The 13,502-nt window shown below is 39.4% G+C and overlaps 1 protein-coding gene across 6 annotated transcripts in view; it reads left to right on the plus strand.

The window, feature by feature from the left end:
- ADGRG2 (adhesion G protein-coupled receptor G2) overlaps window positions 1-13,502 on the plus strand; it is a 98,862-nt gene that overhangs the window by 18,134 nt on the left and 67,226 nt on the right. For 5 of the 6 annotated variants that reach the window (XM_054006632.1, XM_054006640.1, XM_054006622.1 and 2 more), the window contains exons 2-3: window positions 730-848; window positions 3,214-3,816. In XM_054006632.1, the coding sequence (XP_053862607.1) occupies window positions 731-848; window positions 3,214-3,816 (721 nt within the window). In that variant the 5' untranslated portion in view covers window position 730. The remainder of the gene's footprint in view (window positions 1-729; window positions 849-3,213; window positions 3,817-13,502) is intronic. The other variant, XM_054006667.1, reaches the window with a different exon arrangement.

Consider the following 13,502-nt stretch of genomic DNA (forward strand, 5'->3'; position numbering starts at 1 on the left):
TGAATGCTTGCAATGGCCTATTTTTTAGCTCTAAACTAAAGATAAGTTTACAAATGTGCACTTTCTGCAAATAGGAAGGATCCTATCACAACCTAAAATAGTACACCTCTACCTCGATATAACGCTGTCCTCGGGAGCCAAAAAATCTTATCGTGTTATAGGTGAAACCGCGTTATATTGAACTTGCTTTGATCCACTGGAGTGCGCAGCCCCGCCCCGCCCCCCCGGAGCACTGCTTTACTGCGTTCTATCCAAATTTATGTTATATCGGGTCACGTTATATCGAGGTAGCGGTGTATATGCAGAAATATGGTATATTTTTGAAGATATATATATATACATAATTTTGGTGTGTCACAGAATCCTAAGGACTGTAGAGTATCTGATATATATATATATGTATATTACAGATATATTCTACATGTATTAAAAGTAATGCTTTGAAGTTTGTTTTAAATTGTAATAGAATCTGTCCTAATTGCAATAAGTGCACAGCTATAAACTTAACTTTTGGTTATAGCAGAAAAAGAGATGCTTAACAAGAATTTCTGGGTCATTCCACATTCTAGCCCTCTACAGAAAGAATGTAAGCCCCATTTGGGTAGAAATAGCAGAGTTTAAAAGATTTACATCCATGTTTCGGAAGTATCATCTAATGTAATATCTACAATCCTGTCCTTTTGCTGATCATTGTTATAGAATATGATCTTTTTCCCTTGTGTGTTCTAGAATGATTGCCTGTGGAGTGCAGCACTGCTGTGCTGGCAGAGTCCAGGAGCTTTTACTGAAATTCAAGATTTCTCTAGCTATCATTTTACTTCACGTGTTTCTGGCTACCTCGGACATACGTAAGATATTTTTATCCTTATTCATCCAACATTGATAGAGAGAGAGAGTGTGTGTGTGTGTGTGTGTGTGTGTGTGTGAGAGAGAGAGAGAGAGAGAGAGAGAGAATATGTAATCATTATTAATTTTATGGGTGGGATTTTTTTCACATATGCTCATGATTGGCCAAATTCCACTGCCATAGAAATCGATGGTAATATTCCCATAGCAACAATGGAAACAGTTAGGTCAAATCTGAGCATTTTCGAATATCCTACATCTACATTCTTTCTTTATTGTTAATAAGGATATCAGGTATAAGTACTTTCTAATTAGCTATGGGTGAGAAAAATAAAATACAACTTATTTAATAGTAATATACCATAGAGGTGGTGTAACAGCTTCTGTGCCACTCTTTGGCTATTGGGTGTAGTGCAGAGAAAGGAGGTGAGGTCCAAAGTATGGAAAAAAATCATGTATCAGAATGTGGCAATTTTATGCCGTTTCTGGTAATAATAATAAACTAATTTATGGATATTCTTCACAGAGTTATTTTGTTTCTAATAAAAATAAGGGAAGCAGCATTGTTTTGTGTATGTGGTACAATAGACATGGGAGACCAGTGATTTGGGTTTTATTCCTAGCTCTGTCACTAACTGACTGTATGACCTTGGACTAGTGATTTCACGCCTCTGTGCCTCAGTTTCCTTTTATAATGATGTTTGTGTTCCTTTGTAAAACATTTTGACATTTAAGGATGAAAAGTGATATATATTAGAGGTAAAGGTTAAATGTTTCATACATCATGTATTTTATAATGCCTTATGCTTAATTTTAGTAACTGAATCCTATCCTGTGTCATGTATTTACACTCCAGGAAGTCAGAGTTTTTAGAAATTTAAACACATTTAGCAAATGCAGCAAATGGTGTGACACCATTGACTATAGTGGGTTATACCCGGGGGTGGAATTTGGTACAATGATATGATGGACTAGTTCTGAACATACTGAAGTTCTCCGGATGGCTCTTACTCACGCACTCAGGCAGAGGTGCCTTGAACCGTTATCTTTATAAAAGACATAATATTTCTAGAACTTTGGAGGAGCAGGTGGAGGTGTGTCCCTTCCCACACCTACACAACAGCTGTAGCCAGCGCTCCCTCCAGTGCACCTAACCTGGTAAGTGGGGTGATCAATGTCCCTAGCTTCACACCACCCTGAAATGTTTCCATTTTGGCTGCCAGCACTGCCAGCAGCACTAGCCGTTCTTCCCTACCTCATTTAATCCCTAATATAAGGTGCCAAATTATGACTTTTCCCTGTCTGTATACACTAGGAGAGAAGGTTGAGACGGACTTCCTGCACTGTCTCTGACTTCTAGAATACCCTCACCAGGTGGCATAATTTATCCCCAGATATACAAATAGATCTCAGGGTAAAAAGGATGGACAAAAGTAACTTTAAGCAAACAAATTTTATTTTCAAACTTCCCAGTCATTCAAGAAAAATGTATATGAACCATTTTTAAAAAGTACCTTGAATGCCTTTTAAAACTCCAGTGAAGAAAAATTACAAGATGCGGAAGGTATATAATGAAGTAAAGATTTTTATGACTTCATTAGTTATAATGGCTCTTGTAAGTCAGATGTGTTAACAATTGACAAGCACTTGTAGGTAAATTAATGACTTCTCTTGCTACTTATATGCCAGATCCTGGCAACATATAAACACTTGATCAACTTTACTCATGAGAGTAGTCAGTTCTATTGCAGCCTTACTAATGTAAATAACTCAGGTGCTTAAGTATTAACAGGATCTGTTCCTGTGTTTGTTGTTTCTAATTACTTACTAATGAATATTTGCATTTGCTTATACATGCCAGTTATTATGCACTTGATTATCTGTGCGGAAACACAAAGAGTAGACATGTATTTAATATGTAACACAATTTTTCACTTAACTAATAAGTCATTTGAAATAATATTTTCTTTTGAAAATATCTGCATGTATCCAATAGTTTTATTGGTGCTTAGTACAGCACATTTAATTGCTAATTCCTGGTTTGGGAAAATACTGAGAATCCAAGCTCCTGTGTCAGTTAAAGATGATGAATATATTGAGAGCCAGTGCTTCACACTCATGAAAGATGTCAAATGCAGTATTATTACAGTAGAAGCCATTGAAAAGTCATTTTTTTGCCAACCATTATTATTACACAGATTTTAAGTATAGGGAAAAACTGGTAATCTCAGATATCACTATTAACAGGGACAATTCAATTACCTTTCTGCTTATTCATTAAGGTAAATTATCAAAGCACAGTAAGGGATTTCTGTGCAAAAGTCATTATAAAAGAATGTATTTAAAAGTTACCTTTTCTTTATTTAGCTCAGGATGGTTTCCTAGGACAATACAGAGCTGTTTTTAAGACTGCATGTGAAGATGCTTGGTCTCTGTCACCAGGAATTCATGTGCCTACCCTGAAAGAATTCACAGTCTGTGTGTACCTTAAGCTAGTGACTTCTAGTAATCCCTGGACTGCTTTTGTATACAATATAAAAAGACCTGGTAGCACTACTTCTGCAAATAGCTATGAACTTGGACTTACAGGAGATCATGACAAATTGACAGTTTGGATGTTTGGCACCCAAATAAACTTAAAGGAGAAACTTAATGTGGACACTTGGTACCAAGTGTGCATAGAGTGGAGAAGTAAATACAAGGAGATGAAACTATTTATAAATGGAACAGAAAAAAGAAGCCAAAAACTGTCAAAAGAAGACCTTATTGCAGATGGGCAGATTTTACTTGGCTGTTCACAATCATCAGCCACATCTTCAGCCATGGGTATGGTTGGTGAGCTGTACATGTTCAGAATGTGGAATGAAGCAGATAAAATATCTGGCTGCACAGATGGTAATATTATAGGCTGGAGAAAGAAAAATTGGGTCTATAATCACACATTAGAAGAGAGCAACACTTTGCCATGTGGTAAGTACCATATGTCACAATTAAAAATAATATTTTTGCCTAATGCTGGTGTGACCACAGATACATAACCTCTGTATTTTTGATAGTGGTTTTAATGTCATTAATTCTTTTCTCCATAAAATTCTCCAATTATTAGTTTTCAGTTAAAAATTTAAAAAGGCAATGCCAAGGTTTGTAGGCCTTACCATTTATCCAATTTGTATAATGTCAAATGTAAAATTATGTCCCCAGTCCTGCAAACAGCTTCACTTTAGCAGACCTTTATACCCACACAGCATTCCAGTGACTTCAGTGGGGTTCTGAATGGCTGCACGGTCTGCCTGAAAAAAGTTCAGGATTCAGGCCTATGTTAATTTAATGTTCACTCTATGAATTTAAACACATGCAGGACTGGAAATGAAGGATAGGATGCTAATAGTAACATTAACAGGTCCATGCTTTGCACACAAAGTGTGTCAGATCCTCAGCTAGTGTGACTTATAGCCATATTGACAAGTTACACCACATGAGGATCTGGCCTGTATTTTTAATTGCTTGTTACCATGCACCATATTTTCTTCTCAGTTCTATCTATCTGATGTCTATCTAGGTTTTTATACTATGCTCATCACTGTAGTATCTGAACATATTACAGAAGTATTATATATCAGGTAGCACGATCTTTCTTTTCCTCTCTCCTCATCCCTATTATGGGTGGGAAATTATGTCAAAAGGTGAGTCTTGCATTTGATCCTGAGGTTGTATGAGAATTTGACTTCAGCAGAGTTGCACGATGTATCAGTAAGAAGGAATTAACCCAGCAAGCACATTGTAGAACAGTTAATATTACTTATTCGAACTTTATCTTTTTCGTTTTCTGTACATAAAATACGTATCTTAACTTAGTCTGAGATTTTATCAGTCTTGGTGTCCTCTCCAGCTTTAGCTAATGGGAGGGGAGAAAGTAAGTGAGATGCAAGTTATAGCCTAGAAGTGACGTCACTCTTCATGTTTGCAGTGTTATTGTAGCCATATGGGCCCCAGGATATTAGAGAGACAAGGTGGGTGGTCATATCTTTTACTGGACCAACTTCTGTTAGTGAAAGAGACAGGCTTTCAGGCTTACACAGAACTCTTCTTCTGGTCTGGGAAAGGTACTCTGGGACCTGAAGCAGAGCTCTGTGTAAGCTCAAAAGGTCATCTCTTTCACCAACAAAAGTTGGTCCAATCAAAGATATTACTTCACCCCCTTATCACTCTTCATGTCTTCCAAGATCCTACCCACTTCCTCCAGCAAAAGAGGAAGATATGAAAGTCTGATGTTTCTAATATTAAAAATACCAAGTAGGAAAAAAAGTTGTTTGGAGAAGAGTGTGTGTGTGGTGGGGGAGGGAGAAATGTAATGATTCTAAAAATGTCTAATCTAGTTCGCTATACAGTTTAAGGGAAGATTTTTGGTGATGGTTGCTATATGTGTTTCAATAAGGCATTTTTGAAGTCTTTCTCATGCCACGTGTCTCATCAGCAGCTTGAGAGCAGCAATCCCTTTTCCTGTTGGGCCAGGAAGGCAGCCATAATTTAGCAAAGATATCATTCCTCTTGAAAGATTTCAGAATATGTCAGATTTGGAAACTTTTGGTTCAGCCATTTTTGAATTATTAATAAGCAAAATAAGTCTTAAATTTCCCTCTAATCTAAAGTGTATACAGGTCTGTCGCATCTTAGGCACATTTAACATGTGCGATTTCAGTTTTATGCAGTTGGCAAAAACAAAAAAGAGAGAAAAATAACAATTTAAATACTGTTTCTGAAGTGCGGGTGATTCCGCCCGCCATTACACTCAATGTAATTTTGACTATACGCGATTTTCGCTTTAGGCACTGACTGCGGAACGTAACCCCAGCGTAAGATGAGACAGACCTATATGTTTCACTCTCCCTTATTTAAAAAGTGGCTGGCTGGATTTTCTTCCAATTTTCCAAAAGTTCCCTTTTGAGATGAAGGCCAAGCATAAAAAGCTTCAGTCCAAAAAAGACAGCTCTGGGCATGTGAAAACTGTTATGATAGTCATCATAAAGTTATTTTAGAAGTAAGATTGTAACCTCAACTATTCTGCTGAGAAAGGTCTATGTGAAGAGACGTTTGAATCTGTTAATCTTCATAATGTACCTTTTAAAAGAAAAACTGTACTTGGTTGTTTAGACAAATGTAACATTACACTGTTGGCTCATATTCAGTGTGTGATCCATTATATCCCCCAGATCCTTTTCAAAAGTACTACGCCTAGTCAGTTATTCCCCATTTTGTAGTTGTACATTTGATTTTTTGTTCCTGAGTGGTAGTACTTTGCACTTGTCTTTACTGAATTTCATCTTGTTGATTTCAGACCAATTCTCCAATTTTTCAAGGTCATTTTGAATTCTAATCCTGGCCTCCAAAGTGCTTGCAACCCCTACCAGCTTGGTATCTGTAAATTTTATAAGCAGACTTTCCACCCCATTTTCCAAGTCATTATTGAAAATATCGAATAGTACCAAAACCAGAACAGACCCCTGTGGAAACCCACTAGATACATCTTCCTAGTATGACAATGAACCATTGATAACTACTCTTTGAGTACGTCTTTTCAACCAGTTGTTCACCCACTTCACCATAATTTAATCTAGACCACATTTCTCTAGTTTGCTCATGAGAATGTCATGTGGAACTCTGCCAAAAGCCTTACTAAAGATAAATAATGTCTGTAGCTTCTGCCCTATCCACTAGACCAGTAATATTGAAAATATAACACAGTGTTCAACTTGTGTAATTTGGAAGGGTATGTGTGTAGGGTTACTATTGGTGGGAGGAATGGAGGTGAAGACCTTATAGAAGGTCTCCTTCCCTGGGATATTTTTAGAAAATATTTGCCATTTGGTGCAACTGGTACATTTCAAAGACAAAATATGTGTTTTTCAGAAGTATTTTTGAGGTCTGTTACTAAATCATTTCTGTCAGGGAAGGTCTAGTAGTATCCAGAGAGGTTTCCTTTGTCAGAGGCAAGAAAATCATCCTATCTTTCCATTTTGGGGGCAGAATTTTAACAGGGTGCTCCCAGGATCTCCCCAAACCCCTTTTTAGCCCATCATTGTAACAGTTATTTGCAAAAATTATAACCACTCCCTTGAAATCTATGCAAATGTACACAAGAATAGTGAATAGCTGTCCACTGTAATATAGTTGTAAAACTACACACAAACTATGATAAAAGAACATTATTAATGTTGCAAAGTCAAGCATTCAGAAGTTAGGAAATGCAATCTTAACATGCCCACTCCCCATGTGCATGCTTTATGATACAGTCTTTAATTATATGATCACATACCATTTTAATACAGGTCCCCTGTTTCATTCAGTGCAGAAGATGGACCTGCTCTGGGGATGAATCAGAGTTGTGTCATAAAGAAAGATGTTGCCTATAGGACCCCTGCCTAATTTTTTGTAATAAGGCAGGGGATTACAGGAAGTGCAAGGATGGTTTCATGGGTAAGGCAGTTCAAAAATCATTTCTTGGGGGCCTCAAATTGGGCTCCCAAAATTAGTGGATATTTCTCACCTTATTCTCTCTATGACTCAGTTCACCATCTGTAAAATTGAGATAATACCACCCCGTCAACTCACAGGGGCTGTTCCATCATTTGGCATCATATTGACACCCACATGACTTGCCAGCAGACTTGGAACCTTTAGATCCACTGCACAGTCCTCTGCCACTTCAGCTAACACCTCTAGCATCTAGTTGTTGCCCCCCAGCCCATGTTCTCCAGTCCCATATCTCCAGTCTCCAATCCCAATGGCTCCCAGTTTCCACTCCGTGCTCCTCGTCTAATCTCAGTGCCCCCCCCCACAACCCCTTGTCCCATTCTCTTTGTCCATCCAGTCACAGTTATTCCACTGCACCCCAGTTTCCCATCAGATTGGTGTCATTCCCCCTTCTCCATCCCCCTGCCCCACTGGTTCTCATTCCCAGTCTCCTGCCCAATCAATCCCAGTCTCTCCCATCCCAAATCCCAGTCCTAGTTTCCCTCTTCCTCCACTAGCCTCTTGTCTCAGTCTTTCCCATCCCCAAGCTTCTTGTCCCAATCTATCCTTTCCTCTGGTCTGTCTCTTGTCCCCTCTGTATTTGAATGAGGCAGTTTTCTCTTCCGTGCCGCCTGGGCTCAGGAGCAGGGGCATTGAGAGCACTGGAGAGACAGGCTCCCTGCTTTCAGTTCCAGTGCTTGGACCCTGGCATGGCCCACAGCAGCGTTTGCAGGGAAAGTCCTGCTCAGCCCCAGGCTTAAATGTTTGCAGGATTAGGGTTCAAGGGAATTTCCATAGCCTCCAAAGATCATGACCAGGATGTCAGGAGCTACTTCCTTCCGCTGGTCTAATATTGCTTTGCAACAAACTACTTTTAAGTCTGAGGTATAAATGTGACTCTTGCCTTTGATTAAATCACACAGACTCCTGGATCATCAGTTTATTGCAGACAATCAAAATGGTAGAACATATACACTTTGCACAGGTGTCAATAACTACACAAGGTGCCAGGCAATGGAGAATCAAGGCCATAAAGTATGTGCCAGTACTTTTCAGTTTACATTTTTCAGGCCTCTGCTAGTAGCTTTCTTATTTCTGAAAAGTGACAACTAGCATGACATGTGCCTGATAAAGAAGCAGTGCCACAGATTGAAAACTCAGATCCATCCTTTAATAATCCCATTTGGGTACTTTAAATAAATCTGTAACGGAAGTGGTATCTGCTCAGTGTCCCAGATAGGCTTCTGTTTGGTGAGATGCTCTAACATGGACTAGACTAGTGATGTCACAACTATAGTGCATGCAGGGGAAGGCACAAATTGTTATAAAGCTATTTGTGACTTCATTGAATATAAAGAGGGGGGAAAACAGTGAGTTTAAAATTACATACATGTGGAAAGCCTATATTAGTTTTCCTATATGGGACATTTAGCACAACTCTACAGTTTAGTTTTTTTTAAGGCATATTTACAGGTCACCTCTAATAATGATTTAACAATCAGAAGAAATGTACTGTTTAAACATTAAACCATTAGGTTACATATTAAACAGTAACATGCTTGTACTAATTGTAAATATTAGAATTGTTATTGTAGTGTATATTTTTATTTATGTAAGGACCACAGAGAGCATGCAATGGCTTTTATAAATCTAAAAAAAATTAAATACATACTTTTTAAACCAGAAGGAGGAAAGTAAGTATGACTTTACAGTCTCTGCTTCACTCACAGAACCAGTGTCATAAAAATATGTTATTTTTCACTACCACTAGGAGCCTAAAAATTGTTGATTTTAATTGCATTCTTTTACATGAACACAATTTAGGCACCTTGCTTCCTCTAGACTTTTCTGTCCAGTCCTCAAGACTGTATCCTGGTGTCCTCTTCTCTGTGCAGCCCTCTCCCTCTTCTTTACTTTAGCGCTATGATTGTAGTAATCACTCTAGAGCTACTGCAGGGGTCAGGGGAGTAGGTTTGTGGGGACAAAGGGTCTATTAGTGGCAGGGTAACTTGGAGGTGGTGAGTGGTCTATACAAACCTTCTCTGCCCTTGATTGCCCAAGGCAGAGGACATCTTCAGCCTGACACACAGTTCAATCTGGAGCTGTCAACCAGAACAGTATCTTGGGTCTGTGGAACCCCTAAAAGATACAGCTACACTGCAATAAAAGATCTGTCAGTTGACTTGGTTCATGGCTATAAAATTTCAGTGTAGACATTCAGGTTCGGACTGGAGCCCAGGCTCTGAGACCCCCTTATTCTTCTGACATTATCCCCAAATACGTGAGAGGTGGGAGTGGAGTCTGAGACTCCAGCCCTTGGGCAGAAGTTTGGAATGCAGCTACTGCGTAGTCACAGCCACTGCCCAGCTTGTGAAGGGGAGTCCCAAGTGAGGATTTCAACTGTGCTTTAGAAGTTGGGTGGAAATAATTGCTTTGGGACTTATTGCTACATTTATTACTGTACACTGGAGGAGATGTAAGGGGCATGCAACAAGGAAGACAGAGAGCCTTTTCCAGATTGGGGCTAAAAAAAGAAGTTAGTTTATCATTCCTATTACTATTTTTTCTTGAATTTAGAAATTTAAAAACCTATAGAAACCTTTGTGTTTTAACCAGATGACTAAACATGGAGAAAATTCTGTGACTTTAGTGTCCCTGTTTGCTGACTCACATAGCTTGTGCTTTGTATCCATTAGAAGAGCTTAAATTTGACCTTTCTCTTTCTCTTCCTGCTTTTCATTGTCCTCCCTCTTTTGTGATATCAAAGTGCTCTTTGAAAATCAGCCGGCCAGAAAAAATGAGGTAATCAGCTTCACCACAGCCCTGAGGTTATATCAGAGGTGCACTCAAATGGGGTTTGTTTAAATGATAAGTCCCTGCATTTACAGTGAAATCTTGAAAGGCCATGTAATGTCAGCACAGGGGCAAAAATATTATGCCTACTTTTTCCATGTTTGCCTGGTACAACTCTCAAGGGTGTCTGAATTAGCTGGCCATTTTCACTGCTAATTTGTCACAAAGAGAAATGGGCCCCTGATGAACAAGCACCTTTGCGGTTGTCTCCCATCCATTTTCCCCCAACAGTCAGTGACAAGTGTCACCGTGTCTCAGTAGGTCACAGCTGAGGATGTCCAATTCAGAACAAACTGCTGAGAAATAGGGGCAGACTCACCCCAAACTTGTGGTTATTCTATCATTAGATTATACCAAGCCAGTAACAAAAGTAAACATATATCACCACACTGGTGAACAGGAAGTAAAAAATGGAGTCTCCTTAGGCATTCCAGCCCTTGTCTCACCATCCAGACACTGAACTCTGTGATGAGTAGTTATGGCAAATTTCATCAAACATAGGGTTCTTCTGATCCCAAGAGATCAGCCACACCGCCAGATCAATATATAACCTAGATTTTACCCAATGATCATATGATGCCAGTACTTTTGTAACTAAAACTCAAGATCTAAATATAAAAGAAAAGAAGAAGAGAGTTCATAATAGTTAAAAGATCATATACATACAAATAATTGCCAACTCTTTATATAAGGTTTGTAGCAGTGATGTAATAGATTGCTGGCTTGTGAAATCTCTCTGGTAACTTCCAAAAGGTTGGAAAGTCCTCAGTCCATAGTTCAAAATGCTCCTTTTAGTTGGAATTCCACAGTCCAGAGAATCAGGACAGGAAAGAGGCAAAATGGAGATATCTATGGGACTTTTTATATTCTTTGCCATGTGCCTGGAAATGTACTATCTCTGTTTGTGTAAAGTTACTGGCCTAAGATGGAGTCCAGGGTCACATGAGCATATTGCATGTCCTTATCTGGCTTGTTGACTCACAGGGGGTAGCCATTGTCCATATTCTTGCCAAGGCATTCACAGGAAGAGCTATCTGGAGGGAATGAGTTTCTTCTATGGCCCATTGTGAGAGCTAAGTGTCCTTGATGGGACATCAATACCTGGCTGTCTGGCCTTAATGTAAATCTTCCTTGATGGGTGTTCCCCAGCAATACAACAGATATGTACAATGCCAGGACATAGCCAAAATTCGTAACTTCAGATACAAAAATGATACATGCAGATAAACAGGATAATCATACTTAGCAAATCATAACTTTTCCATTGACACCTCACATGCCATACTTTGTACAAGAGTTGTTGCAATTGTATAACAGTGACAATATCAATAATATAAATTGTCATATTCAATCATACAGCATCACAACAGGTAGCCCATCTGTCCTCCCATAATGCCACCTTTAAGTCACCATAAGCCCTGGGACTCAGTATGAGTCCTAGATGTAAAACTAAAACTGCTCTGAAAATATCATATGCGCCTGAGGATCCAATCTACATGGAAAGTAAATGGGAATGTATATGTGTGGAAGAATTTCAGGGTTGGGTTTTTACTCCTCACCATTATTGTTACCTTGTGTGACAGGATGTTTTACTTTGACAGAAATTGTGGTAGTTTATTCATTGTTAGCAGCACTTTGTCTTTTTACCAGAAACATTGGATTAAATATGAATCTGAGCATTTAATATGATGTTAAGTGTACCTGTTTTATATCTATATATGGCTGGAGTGACTATTTTAACCATTTAGAATAGAATCTGCATTGGTCTTTCTGTGTTAGAGCTGGTCAGTTTAGTTTATGAGCAAAGCTTCTGAGATTCAGTCATGGCAGGAATTTCCACTCAGTGGTAGTGTCATAGTATAACACTTAATACAAATACAAAGCCAAAAAAACAAAATGATGTTTTATTTCTATTTGAAATAAAAATTTTCATGTTGACAGTTCTTGCTGGAAGATAGAATTATTTTGTTGGAATTGACATTTCTCCACAAAAATAATTCAATTTTGATTAAAATATATTTTTCAGTGGAAAGATTTTCACCACAAATTTTTTTGATCAGATCTAATTTTCTAAGACCAATCTATATTTGTGTTTCTAACATAATATACTTGAGAGTGTAAATGACCTTCTAACAGTAGGGATCTGCCTTCAGGAATTGGTTCTTGGCCCTACACTATTTAACATCTTTTCTCAATCACCTGATACAGTGGTGGATTAACCACTGGGCCAATAGAGCCCGTGCCCAGGGACCCCGGCCAATTGGGAGCCTTTAGAAAAAGACCCCCCACACACACACTCTGACCCGCTCTGCCCACCTGGCACTCCTGCTGGGGAACAGGGTCGGGGTGCGGGGGCTTGCTCTGCTCTGCCCACCCAACGCTTCAGCCAGGGAGCAGCATCGGGGCGTAGGAGTTTGCCTTGCTCTGCCTGCCTGGCTCTCCAGCCAGGTAGCGGGTTTTGGATGCAGGGCCTTGCTCTGCTGTGCCTACCCGCCCAGCAAGCCCCTGTGCCCTGACCCCACTCCCTGGCAGGAGCACCAGGGGATGGGGAAGGGACTACAGGCAGAAGAGGTGAGGAGGGGCCCCCCATTTGCTCTGGCCCAGGGCCCCCTCAAAACCCTAATCTGCTCCTGACCTGATATCTCAACATAAAATCATCACTGTTAAAGTTTGCAGATGACGCAAAATGGTGGGAGTGGAAAATAATAAAGAGGACAGGTCAGTGATGTAGAGCAATCTGCATCTCTTGGTAAGCTGGGTGCAAACAAACATTCATTTTAATATGGCCAAATGTAAATGTATACATCTAAGAACAATGAATGTAGGCCATCCTTTCAGGAGGGGGGGGCCTCTATCCCGGGAAGCAGTGATCTGAAAAAACTTGGGGTTCATGGTGGATAATCAGCAGGACATGAGATCTCAGTGCAACACTGTTTTCAAAAAGTATAACACAATCTTTGGGTGCATAAACAGGGGAATCTCGAGTAGGAGTAGGGAGGTTATACTACCTCTGTAATTGGCACTGTTGTAACCACTGCTGAAATACTGTGTTCAATTCTGGTGTGCACAATTCAAGATAGATGTTGGTAAGTTGGAGAGGGTTCAGAGAACTGCCATGAGAATGATTGAAGGACTGGAAAACAAGCCTTACAGTGATGAGCTCAATCAATTTAGCTTAACAAAGAGATGGTTAAGGGTGTCTTGGTTACAGACTATAAGTATCTACATGGGGAACAAATATTTGGGCTCTTCAGTCTAGCACAGAAAAGTATAACAAATGGCTTGAAGTTGAG

This window comes from Malaclemys terrapin, chromosome 1, assembly GCF_027887155.1.
Source record: "Malaclemys terrapin pileata isolate rMalTer1 chromosome 1, rMalTer1.hap1, whole genome shotgun sequence".
In the NCBI taxonomy this organism is placed as follows: Eukaryota; Metazoa; Chordata; order Testudines; family Emydidae; genus Malaclemys; species Malaclemys terrapin.